General features: G+C 47.8%; 1 protein-coding gene across 1 annotated transcript in view; it reads left to right on the top strand.

The window, feature by feature from the left end:
* PTPRT (protein tyrosine phosphatase receptor type T) overlaps positions 1 to 13,249 on the top strand; it is a 753,869-nt gene that overhangs the window by 424,198 nt on the left and 316,422 nt on the right. Inside the window, exons 8-9 of the mRNA XM_035006339.1 lie at positions 9,734 to 9,935; positions 11,305 to 11,407. Coding sequence (XP_034862230.1) covers positions 9,734 to 9,935; positions 11,305 to 11,407 — 305 coding nt within the window. The remainder of the gene's footprint in view (positions 1 to 9,733; positions 9,936 to 11,304; positions 11,408 to 13,249) is intronic.

The raw sequence follows: 13,249 nt of genomic DNA, 5'->3' as shown, positions 1-13,249 counted from the left end.
ACTGAGAGAAGCCCAGGGGTAGGGATTGGAAGGGCTGTGGTGCTTTGGGGGCAGGGAGGGGGACAAGTATTGACAGGAACGTACTCACCTGAAGTTTGGCCAGGAGCTGAAGGCCAAGGTGGTGATTTAGGGAAGGGAGGGAGGTGCACAAGGTAAGTACTCAATAAATGTTAGTTCTTGTTATTACCACCTACACGCCAACTTTGCAGCTTGGGTTGCTGGGTGGTAAATATTAATGACCCTGGGCCAACTGGATTCTGAGCTTGCTTCCTCCTCATGTTTGATCCCGAAGCGGCCGGGAAACCAGCCAAAGTTAGTGAACAGGATATTGATTGGAAATCAGTAAAAGCCATGTTGGGCAAACAAGCCAGCTTCCCTTCTGTAACACCTCTTTGATCTGTGGCAACTGAGGGAGCACACGCGAGACTAGGACAAGCTCCCTACGGGGCAGCGGCTGGCCTGACGAGCCCAGCCACTGCAGGTCTTGGTCCCTGTGCTGGCAGCTTTGTGGAAGGAATGCAGCCCAGGCAAGGTGCTTGCAGGGCAAACCAAACCCACAGTCTGGGCCTCTGACCCTGGGAGCCAGAGAAGCCTGGCAGGCCCTGGCAAATGCTAGCAGAGTGCTTTGGCAGGTGACGTTACAAAATACATCCTAGGCACTTAGCTCCATAAGTGGTCGTTCTCAGTTTCAGTGTAGGTTCTCCAAAGACTGAGATCCATGGTCTTCCTTTCCCTACTCTTCCCATTCCTGAATGTCAGCAGCATCAGGAGGTCCAGGCTAGCGGACTCTCACAGCTCTTCCCATCAGTGTCCAGCCTTCGAAGTCTCATCTGCCTTCAGGCCTGGCGCCAAGTGTTGGGAATACTATTCCTCACCAGCCAGGACTCAACAGCTCTTGAATTCACTCCCTCCTCCATCCCCTCAGCTTCCAGTCTAAACCAGGCCTTCTGTGTCATCTGTCATCTGGATGAGAGCCAGACCCTCCCAAAGGGCCCTGTTCCTCCAGTCAGTTCAATCCTTCTTCCCCTTGCCAGGAAATGCTCCTGTTCAGATTCAGCATGCATGAGAATCACCTGGAGAACCTGTGAAAACAGATTCCTGGGCTCCAACCCAGACATTTTCATCAGTAGGTCTGGGATAGGCCCATGAATCTGCATCTCTAACAAGCTCCCAGGTGATGCTGAAGCTATCTTGGCTCTGGACCACAATTTCAGTAGCACTGCTCTTAAATTAGGGTATGACCCTGTCTCTCTCTTGATGGCCTACCCACCCCTTCAGTGGCTTTCTATTACCATCAAGATAAAATCTAAACACTCGGGTATTCTACGACCAACCTCAAAGCAGGGCTGTCACGTTCTGTTGTATAGTTTGTGCACTGCACAATGACACACCACTAAGAGGATGAAATCCACGAAGCACTGAACTGTATTTGTCAGGCGGACTATGACTGGGCATGAAGAAGGGTCTATCTTTTTCTTGTCACAGGGGCACCCTCAGCTCACTGATGTACCAGGGGCTGGGATGGAGGGCACCTGCATCTGCCTGGAGAAGTGCCTTTTTCTAGTTTCCACAAAAGCACTACATAGGCCAGCAGTCATCCTACCCAGGAACATCTCTGCAGCTTCTACTTCCTCCCTTCTTCCCTGTCTCCCAGCCATCTCTCACTCCTTCGCCTTGTTAACACCTTCACTCTCTCTGGGAAAGACGTCCTGGCCCCAGAAACCTTCTCTAATATGTATTCTGAGAACAAGCCTCCCTTCCTTCAGAGCAGTAAACCTTCTGTGCCTTTACCACTCATTCCTGTGGGCGTGCCTATCTCCCCAACCAGACTATATGTTTCTGAAGGCTCCCTGGTGCTTAGCACAGGGCCAAGGCAAGAGCTCAGTGAATACTTGTCATAGATTCTGTTCTGCAGCCACAAAGACCTCCCAGGTACCCAAACCGGCACGCCACTTTTTGTTGTTGTTTTGTGGACATTTTATTTTGAAGTAATTCTAAATTTACAGAGAAGTTGCAAAAACAGTGCAGAGAGTTCTGTACCCTTCACACAACTTCCCCGAATATTAACGTCTCACATAGCCACCGTGTATTTATCCAAACTGAGAATTCACGTCAGTGCCTTACTGTTGACTAGACCTCCGACTTTTTTCTCAGATTGCCTGAGTTTTTTCCACAGGTGTCCTTTTCTCCCCTCTAGGTTCCCATGTAGCATTTATATGTCATGTGTCCTCTTCCTCCTCCCCTCTGTGACAGTGTCTCAGTCTCTCTTTGTCTTTAAGACCTTGATGTTTTTTAAGAGTGCTGACCAGCATTGAGTCTGGGTTGGTCTGATCTGTATTTTTTTAAAGATTTTATTATTTTTTTTATTTGAGAGAGAGAGCAACAGTAAGAGAGAATATGAGTGGGGCAGGGAGGAGCAGAGGGAGAGGGAGAAGCAGGCTCCCCGCTGAGCAGGGAGCCCAATGTGGGACTTGATCCCAGGACCCTGGGATCATGACCTGAGCCGAAGGCAGACGCGTAACTGACTGAGTCACCCAAGTGCCCTGATGTTTGTTTATATGTTTGTTTGTTTTAATTGGTGGGCTGAGATTCTAGGGAAAAAGACCACAGAGGGCATATACCCTTCTCATCACATCGTTAAGAGGTGCTCTTGAGCTCAATATGACTGATCATTGGCAGTGTTGACCTTGATCACTTGGTTAAGGGGGTGTCAGCCAGGTCTCTCCACTTTAAGCTACTATAATCCCCCTTTCATACTAGGTCTATGTAAAGTGAGTCATTAGGTCCAGCCCACACTCAAGGAGAGAGGGATCAGGACACCCTTCCGGGGGGGAGGGGTGCCAAAGAATCTGTGTTCCGCTGGTGAAACCACAATGGTAGCTAGTAACCCTGGGGGGAGACAAGGCTGTGCAGACATGTCATTCCCCCTCACTGGGGTCCACCGAACTCCACATTCACCCACAGTCCTGCCTGCAGCCTTCACCATTGCACTGTGGTGCTCTCTGGTGAGTCCCCTTCCTTCCAGCATGCCTTTTGAGGACACTTGTCCTTGGCACGGCCCCCTGTTTGCAATTCTTCTGCTTAATCCCCTTCATGTAGAGGGTCCAGCTCTACCACTCTCAGCCCTGTCTGCCCCGTAGCCTCTCCTAGAGAAATTTAAAACTGTACTGATGCCCAGATCTTTGTGTACAGAGCATTTGACTCCGTTAGTTCGGGTAGGGTGCAGGCATTAATACTTTATAAAAGGTCTTCAAGGGCGTTCCGTGCTCTGGAGTCCGGGCTGAGGACCGTGGGCCCAGCCCCACCCTCTGGCAGCTTCGCCGGGAGGCTGTCCTCACTCTCTCGGGCAGAACCGGTCACTCCCACAATCTGTGTTCCTCAAGGACTTGGTTCCTGGCAGTATCCATCAGCGCCTCTGTTTGTCCCCAAAGTCAGAAACTGGGTTAGAAACACCAGGAGCAGGAGGATATGTGTCAGTCATACTCATTTTCCTGCTGCAGTTACAGCTCTCCGCTCTCTAGGAGAAACGAGGGCCCCGTGGCCAAGAAGTCACTGGCATATGCACTTCAGCCATCCCTGCATCCACACTGTTCAGAAGGAACGTGCTCACATTTGATTTTTTTAATTTTCAGGAACCCAAAAAGACAACACTAACACTTCTGACGAGAAGAGTTGACCTTGAATAGGTCCCTTCTTGGCTGTTTACCTTGGAGCTCACCAAGATGGCAAAGACCATGCCTTTTATAAACCCTTTTACAATGGATCCAAAAAAGGGAGAAAATATTGCAACCGTTTGTTTTGAGTTTAAAGAAAAATAAAATTAATTTAACCTTTTTTTTTTTTTAAATGAACTGACCATGTTGGTAACCTTGTTAGGACTCTATGAGGGTGAAACCTCTGGAGTATGGGTCAGAAGCCATGTGGAGAAAGTCAGGAATAGATGGGATGCCTAATTGTAGGGTGCTGACTTATCCCTCCCCCAAGGGGTTTAGGACAAAGACAGCAGGGGTGTAGTGAGAGGGGGGAGGGTGCTAAGCTATGGAAGATGCTTCTGGAGCATCACACTATAAGCAGGCAGGTCTTGACACACTTTATGCAGCTGATGCTGTTATGGGTTTCCTCCACTTGGGGTCATCTAGTTGTGAGTGAGCTCTTTGAACAGCGCTCTGGTCCTTCCAGGACATCTCCGTGTATTCTAAGTGACTTCTCCAAGCTCTTGCCGCATCATGGCGCCCACATTCAGGCACCAGCTGAGATGAGACCATGGGGAAGTAGAGGCAGCGGAGAACACTTCATGAACTGTGGGTTCCCATCTGTCCTTCAGCACACTGCCCCCTGGCACACAAAGCTTCCCTCATGCCTGCTTTGACTTGTCACCTCTCTTGGTCTCAGTATCCTCAGCTAAGGAATGGCAATGATCATAAAGAACCCAAAACATTTTTTGGAGGATTAAATGAGATGGTTTTTGTGTGAGGTCCCCTCACAGTGCCTGGCACATACTGAGTGCCCCCAAATTGCGTTTTTGTCATAATTGCAACTTCCGGCCCCCTGCTTCTGCATCTTGGCCACTTCCCTCACCCTTGTTTTATCTCATATCTTCCCTCACCCTCCCCCCTCCATGCAGTATCTCATTCTCAGGACCAGAATCTCATCAGCTGCTCTGTCTGAATTTACCCCGTACCCAGCCCAGTGCCTGGACCACAGCACGGCTCAATCTGAGCGTCTTTAAGAAACAAACAGGTCTTTCCTGGTGGGGCTCTTTGAGGGAAATCATTTCCTTCTGTTCTTCCTGCCTCTCTTGCCACATCCTCTGCAGCCTGGGCTAGAAAGGCTGCTTGTTCTTCACAAGGTGACCCATGGTCCATGGCAGCCAGAGCCTTGATGCAAAGGCAGAAGCTGCTCATGGACCCCCCTGGAGCCTCACTCCTGATCAAAGAGGCTGCCTTCCAGGAGTGAAGAAGTGGGGGTTACTCTGCAAAATCAAACAGAAACCAAAATTAAAATGATTATTTAACCCTGGAAGAACCCTACACTCAGAGAAGTGAAGCAGATTGCTCAAACTGCATAGCTAGTTTGATCATTCATTTATACTGCATGGGGAAGCATGTATCTTATCTGGATAAGATCCTTGCCCTTGTGGAGCTTAAAGTCTACTACAGGGGTCAGCAAACTTTTTCTATAAAGCAGCAGAGAGTAAATGTTTTACACTGTATGAGCCATAGTCTCTCTGCCATGACTTAATTCCCCCCTTGAAGTGTGGAAGCAGCCATAGTGATCCGTAACTGAAAGGCATGGCTGTGCTCTGGTAAACCTTTATGTACCAACACAGATGATGAGACACATTTGGCTTCCAGGCTTTACTTTTTCAACCCTTGGGCTAGTGGAAAAGAGACTCATGAATGAAACAATTGCATGGCTCACTGTAAAGTGAGTCGTTCAAAGGGAAGAGATGTTCTTCTGGGAACATAAAATAGGAGGACCGGAGAGTCGGAGAAGGTACTCATGAAAAGTGTCATTTGCAGGGGGAGGGTGCCTTTTATGTATTTATTTTTGTAAATTTCAGTATAGTTAACATACAATGTTACATGTTTCACGTGTATGATACAGTGATTCAACATTTCTGTATGTTACTCAGTGCTCATCAGGATAAGTGTCCTCTTAATCCCCTTCACCTGTTTCACCCATCCTCCCACCCACCTCCCCTCTGGTGACCATCCATTTGTTGAAGTGTCATTTTAAGTGAGATCTAAAGATGAGGAGTCATTAATTAGGTGAAAGGAAGGCATGGGAAGGGGTAAGTGTTCTCAGCTGACAGAATAGTTGGTGCAAAGGCCCTGTGGCCAAAGGAACCATAGCTCTTTTCAGACACTGGAATAGAGCCTTGGAACACAAGAGGGATGGCGCGGGAGTGATGAAAACCACAGGGTAAGAGTGTGCTCTTAATCCCAAGAGCAATGGGAAACCACTGCTTTTTTGACTCTAAGGGGTGATATGACTAGATTCTCCTTATGAAGTGCTCACTCTGACTTCTGGCTGGGAATCTCCCTGACAGCGATCAAAAGAGACCCGGGTTGACAGGCAGCTCAGCACCCTTTCCCCCACTAACTCTTTATTTTATGTTTGCTATTCTAACAAATCTTGCTCTTCTTCCAGTTCCAAAGTTCACATTGCATTATGCATTTTATGACCACACAGCTCCATCCCATTCCATTTTTCTCACCTCCTGGCTTTCCCTCCCCAGGCCAATCCCCAACTAACTTCGTAAAACTTGCAAGTTAAATTTTTCAAAGACTGTTTCTGACAAAGCAGTGGGAATTAGATTTGGTGAAGCCCTTCATAAAAAATTGAAGACACGCTATATTAACATACATTGATTTATTCATAGTGTTTCATTACAAGTAAGTGAGGATCCTGTAATACCAGGAAAGGTTAGGAGAGCAGGGGAGCACAGTATATTATATTGACAGCTCGGTGGAAATTGAGTCGCTTTTGGATTGAATTTGGAGTGCAGGAAAGGAATTGGCTAGTAAATAAGGCATGAGTTTTACCTCCCAGTGTCTGTATATCAGTGTGCTTGCCACCAGCCCAGGCAAGGGGACAGGGGCAGAATTTCAAAATGCATGAGCACCTGGTGGACTGGGGTCAGCTGCCACCCAGCAGAGCTCTCTGGATGTCTCTGTTCTTGTGCCACCGGGAAACTGGAATCCAGCTGCACATGGGGGGCTCAGCTCCCCCATTTGCTCACCACCCACCAGTCACACTGGGCTCTCCTCACTCCTCCCAACTCTGTTCCTCCCCCAGGCCTTCACCCAGGCAGTTCCCTTTGCTGTGAACCTAGAATGCTCTCACCTCTGCTCTGACTCTGTCATCATCAGATGTTAGCCCACTTCTCCCCTGAGAAACCTCCAGGAGCACACTCTTAGTTTGGTGACCCTGAGACATAGACTCAAATATAAGTAGATTACTGAGAAGCAGGAGTGGGGAAGGGAAAGGAAGCCAGTGATGGATGTGTTCCCCAGCTGGCTACCTTTGGAGGCAGTCGGAGTGGAATCCCTCCAAGAAGTCCCCTGGGATGCTGTGGGGGTGTCACGTGGGAGGAGCCCAGCGAATGTGTACATCAACTACCGTGAGTCTGGTCACTGGGGGTGCTCGTTATCCAGAGCTTCCTGCGAGTGCCCCCCGCCTCGGAACAGCACTCACGCACAGAGAGGCAGATGTTTGCAGTGCTTCCCTCCGAGAAGCATGGACGAGGCAGAGGTGACCAGAGGGAAAGCTGGGGACAGGTTCGCCAAGGACCTGTGGCCCGGGTGCCCCTGGCCGGTGGCTCTGCTTGCAAAGTGCCCAAATCCTTCAGCTCTGCGTGTTTCTCCTCCAGGGTTTGCTCTGCCCCAAGTAGTCTGGCCTCGCTCCTCGGCAGGTGACATCGATTCCTACACACCTACTGCAGGACAGAGGACAGAGAACTTACCTCTGTCTCCAAAACATCTGGTGCCCTTGCCAGAAACAGCCAACTGCTTATTTCGGACGTAAAGTTGGTGTGTTCCTGTTGCGGTCTGGGTTTGGTCTCCCCGTTGAGTCTGAGACGTTCTCTACAGAAGACAGAGTGACGTTCGGTGTCTGTGTCGTTGCCTTGCCTCGCTCTGGAACGGAAGACCCCAGGGCACAGGGTCAAGCCTGCACTCACCTGGGCTGTTCCCAGCAGAACACAGCGCAGGTCCCAGAATACAGGCCTGCGCGGGAAACATTCGTGAAGGAGCAAATAAGTGGATGAGTAAATGGATCGAATGAATGTATTCTTTAGGTGTGTTGTCTAGATGTGTTGTCTCCAAGCCGGGCAGCTCCTTATAGAATAAGGAGCACAGCGGTCAGATCCCCCAGACTTGGGTTTGTCGTGTGTCGGTGGTAGAATACTGCATAACCACGAGAATGCGTGATTTCTAGTGACACGGGACAGCCTGCATGACTCTCACCAACATGATGTGGAGTGAAAGAAGCCAGACATGCAAGAGTACACCCTGTATGGTTCCATTTATATAAAGCACAAGACCGGGCAAAACTAGTCTGTGCTGTTAGAAGTCAGGATAGAAGTTATCCTTGCTGGGTTGCGGTTGGGGGAGGCAGGAGATGGGAAGGGGGCACAAAGGCTACGTCTTGGTTCCGGTGATGTTCTGTCTCTTGACTGGGTGCTGGGTTATTGGCCAGTGTCCTGTTAGTAAGAATTCATTGAACTGTATAGTGTTCTGTATGTATGTTATACTCTAATAAAACATTTTTAATAGAACAGACTAGATGAAACAAACACACAATCCTGTGTTTGTCACTTCAACAACTGTGTGATTTAGGAATGTGGCACTCAGAATGGGATCTGTGGGGGCTGGTGCTGGAATGCCACCTGTTTGGTTACCTTCACAGCAGGGTAAGTGCAGAAATTGGGAGTGAACGCTTAGAAACTCTCGTAGTACCTTGACATTGCTGCAACACCCAAGTGTGTGATGAGTGGACGGGTCTCATCACACGGATTGCAGACCAGTTTGGCTGTGACCAGACTCACGTGATGAGTCCCATGTGGTCTGCAGATCATGGGTCAGCAGTGGATTGAGAAACACAAAACTGGGCCTTTACTGTAGAGAGTTTGGAAAGTGCTGATTTCATGCAAGTTACTTCCAGTTGAGCCTCAGTGTCTCCACCATTAAAAATGAGAATAAGTATCCTGATGCCCCAAGGTTTGGGGAAGAGGAACAAGATAATGCATGAAAAAGCACCAGAGAAAACAAATAATACATTATATGTTAAAATAAAAAAAGAAGAAGAAGAAGATAGCAGGAGGGGAAGAATGAAGAGGGGGAAATCGGAGGGGGGGATGAACCATGAGAGACAATGGACTCTGAAAAACAAACTAAGGGTTCTAAAGGGGAGGGAGTGGTAGGATGTGTTGGCCTGGTGATGGGTATTAAGGAGGGCACGTTCTGCATGGTGGAGCACGAGGTGTTATACGCAAATAATCATGGAACACTATATCAAAAACTAATGATGGAATGTATGGTGATTAACATAACATAATAATAAAAACAAATTAAAAATAAATAAAGTGAAGAGCAGTAAAAAAAAAGAAAAGAAAAAGCACCAGAGAGTGCCATGTGGACACCAAGGGACACGGGAACTGCCTTTTAAATTAGCCTTCCAAACCATTCTTACCGGATGCCGTGCATAAACACCGCTCTTAGTGCTGTCCAATATGGCAGCCTCTGGCCACACATGGCTCCTGAGCTTTTGAAATGTAGCTAGTCCAGATGGAGATGTGCCTTAAGGACAAAGTACATACGAGATTTCTAAGACCTGATATGAATAACAGAATATAAGATACCGTGTTAGATTTTTAGGCTGATTACAGGTTGAAATGATAATTCTCTGCAAATATCGGGTTCAACAAAATATATTATTAAAATTAATTCTACTTTCTTTTTTACTTTCTTCTGTTTTCATGTGACCACTAGAAGGTTGAAAAGCAGGTGTGTGGCTCACATTCTGTTTCTGTTGGGCAGCAAGGCTCCCGTGTATCAACAGTGGAGTATTCGAGGCTGGGATAATCTGGAAAGTGGACGGTCACAGCAGAGCTTGCTGTTCAAGCCTACATGCCTCCTTTTCTTTGCCTCTCCTGATGTTTCCCTGGATGAGCTCCGTCCAGCTTCCTGAGTGAGGTATTTACTTGTTTGTTTGCTGGTTTGTCGTACAGATCAACTACAAGGCTGTTGGTTCACTGGACCCGAGTGCTGACCTCTCCAGCCAGCGGGGGAAAGTCTTCAAGCTCCGGAATGAAACCCACCACCTCTTTGTGGGTCTGTACCCGGGGACCACCTACTCCTTCACCATCAAGGCCAGCACAGCAAAAGGCTTCGGGCCCCCTGTCACCACTAGGATTGCCACCAAAATTTCAGGTATCTCTCTTAATAGAAAGGGAAAAGGGAAGAAGCGTGTTCTGGGTTTTTTTTTTCCCCATTTCTAATTTTCTGGGAGCAAAAAAGGGCAGAGCCAGCTGTCACCTGGTGGTATTGGAGCAATTAGGATGATGCAGTCCCTAACGTGTTAGCATGGTAGTCTTGTGAAGAAACCGAATCCACGACCTTCCTAAAGTGTAAAAAACATACTAATTAGACTAGACCAGCGGGAATGCTAAGTGATTCAGCAAATAATTTACCACACAACTGCATTAAATAGTACATTTTTTCTCATACAAATTGGTTTGTAAAAATGTGCTTTCAGCAATATTCCTTTTGGCAGTACAGAGCACAGCACAAGTTCTCATGAAATGTCTGAGAATGAGTGAATGAATGAATGAATGAATGAATGACTAGTCCAAAGCCATAGAAGTCTGAGATTTCACCTGCCGTCCATGGGAGGGCCCCCTCCACCACCGGGCAACATCAATACAGAATTATCTCGGATCCCATTTTACAATTTTCATTTTTTGAGACTCCCTGTGCAATTCTGGCCTGCATACATACATAGTTTGTATAGATACCCACAGTGGTTTTTGCAGCTTAATGTTTTCACTTATCTTTATACCATAAGCGTTTTCCATGTTGGTACATTGCTTTCATGATAATGTTCTGTCAAGTGGATGGACGTTATTTAATTAAACATTCCCCTGTGGTTGGATATATTTGGTGCTTCCATGTTTTTATAACATAATGCTTCATAAACTTGTTACAGAATAAAGTTTAATTCCTTGGTTTGGATTATAACTTTAGGATTAAATTCCAGAAATTGAAATACTGAATTAAAAGGGATGTGGGTTTTAATAGCTCTTAATATAAATGGCTAGATTACCTTCCCAAGGGATTAGATTTTCATACTCCTATCAGTTGGGGCTGAGAGAAGGGAGGGTCTCATGAAAAAAAAGAGAGAGAGAGAAAAGATAAGAGGAACTAGTTCATCACTGCTGTGATTTGCATTTCAAATGTGTTGAACAAGATCGGCTCTGCCTTCACGTCTTTGTTAAGTACTTAGACTTCCTGCATTTATCTGTTTATTTGGTGTGGAACTTTTTGATTCCTGAGGGCTGCTGGCCACCTCATGGCCATTGTTCCCCAGACTCTTGCGCACCTGGGAGGGACCCGAGGGCAGGTGGGAAGGAGAGCATGCTCTGCTGAAAGCCTGGGACACCATGTGCCTCTCACCGAACCCTTTCCCACATGTCCCCCTACTGGTCATCCTGGGTATCTTTAGGGATGGCCCCAACGGGGAGGTGGTGAGCTGGGTTTGGGACCTGTGCTGAGTGCCCTCCTCTCTCTGCTCTCTGCCCAGCTCCGTCGATGCCTGAATATGACACAGACACCCCACTGAATGAAACAGACACGACCATCACGGTGATGCTGAAGCCCGCTCAGTCACGGGGAGCCCCTGTCAGGTGAGAAAGGTTCTTCCCTTGGACTTTGCCAGCAACTACACTTTGCCCCAGGGCTGCAGCTTTCAGATTGGCTCAGTTCGGGGGCACCTGGGGGGCTCAGTCAGTTAAGCATCTGACTTCTGATCTCAGCTCAGGTCTTGATCTGAGTCATGAGTTCAAGCCCTGTGTTGGGCTCCATGCTGAGTATGGAACCTACTTTAAAAAAAAAAAAAAAAAATTGGCTCAGCTCAGTTCAACAAGCATGCGTTGAGCATCTTACATGCCAGGAATGGATGGGGCACAGGGGATCAAAACGATTTGTTTATTCATTCCTTCAGCAAACATTTATTGGGCACTCACTCAGGGCCAGGCCCTGTTTAACTACTTGGGAGACAGCAGTGAACTAGCCGTGAAGAAGTCATTTTCTAAAGAAAGTCACACTTGAGTTGGGAAGCAAAAAACATGAGAACATAATTACAATAGAGTGCGTGCTTATGGAGATATACATAGGTCATTATGAGAGTTCAGGGAAGACATTCCCAGCTGACATTCTCAAGTGACACAGAGCTGTATCTTAAATGTTATATAAGATTTTGCCAAAGTAGTAAGAGGGTTCAGCATGAGCAAGGCATGAAGGAGAGAAACAGCCTGATATCATGGGAGCAACCAGCAGTAGTTAATCCAAGGCTCAGGATCTTCCTTTAGCATCAAGGGCAAGGCGGGAGCGGTTGGGTGAGAAGGGGGGCCATGTTTGAGAAGTTCCAGCTTCTCTGAGGGCCCTTGGGGAGCCACTGGATAGCCCCCTGCAATGTGACTTTTATGATACTGGAGGCTGGGAGACCAGCCAGGATGGAGGCTATTGAGATGGTCTAGTTCTCTGTTTTCCGACCTGGATCCAGCTCTACCCAGAAAGTGTAAGTGGCAGAGGAAACAGAATCAACGGCCAACAGCTTAGAAGTTGCCACATATTCTAAAGATTTTGAACAGTGTTTGGCTCTGAGTCAGGCCTTGCAACAGGTATGTATAGTACTCGTGGAGCTCCTGGCCGTAGAACTTTTGTCTTATATTTTCCACATGGGTTGTTCCAGAACTGTCCTACCTGTGATGAGCCAGAGCAGATGGTGGCTCTTCCGTCAGATGAATCATTACCTGACTTAACTGCTTTTCTCCCTGTAACTCTCAGGCAACGTGGTCCTTTGCTTCTCTCTGTGCACGGATTTCACTCTCTCTGTACATTCTATAAGTGATTGTCCTCATTTTCACGGGAAGGTACCGAGGCTCGGAAATGCCCAGGAACACACAGGAGTCGGTAGGAGAGCCGAACTCGAATGCAGGTCCCCCAGGTGCCAAATCATGTGTTCCCCTTGGGCCACCAATGCCTCTCTCCCTTTCCCAGCTCTCAGCCTCACATACAGCAGGACTGGTCACTACTTCAAAATCTAAGAGAGCCTCTTAGGTGGTACGAGTATGGTCTGGGAAAAAGGAACAGCTTGCCCAACATTGCACAGCAAGTTAGCAGCTGACCCAGGTGCACGGGCCAGATCTGACCGAAAGCCTATGACCTTTATGTTGGAGACCCGTGTCCCCTTGCATTACTGCAGGCCTGCAGATCAGCAAGGGGACCTCATCAGCTGGCATCCAACCGTGCGCCTCCCGGCAGGTGCGGGTTCTCTCTAGCTTGCTGCCGACTGCTGGTTGCTGTGTGGGGTGATGGAGAGGATGTGACTTTGGTGACTGCTGACCTGGATTCAGATCCTGCTCCATCCCTGCTGTGTGACTTTGAGCAAGATACTTAATTTCCCTGGCCCTCAGTTTTCCTTATCAGGAAGGCATGGATGGTAGCTGTTTCATAGAGGCTGAATA

This window comes from Mirounga leonina, unplaced genomic scaffold, assembly GCF_011800145.1.
Source record: "Mirounga leonina isolate KUSES-001 unplaced genomic scaffold, KU_Mleo_1.0 Mir_150, whole genome shotgun sequence".
Classification (NCBI taxonomy): Eukaryota; Metazoa; Chordata; class Mammalia; order Carnivora; family Phocidae; genus Mirounga; species Mirounga leonina.
The sequence above is the reverse complement of the archived record's forward strand: the minus strand, read 5'-3'. Positions and strand labels throughout refer to the sequence as shown.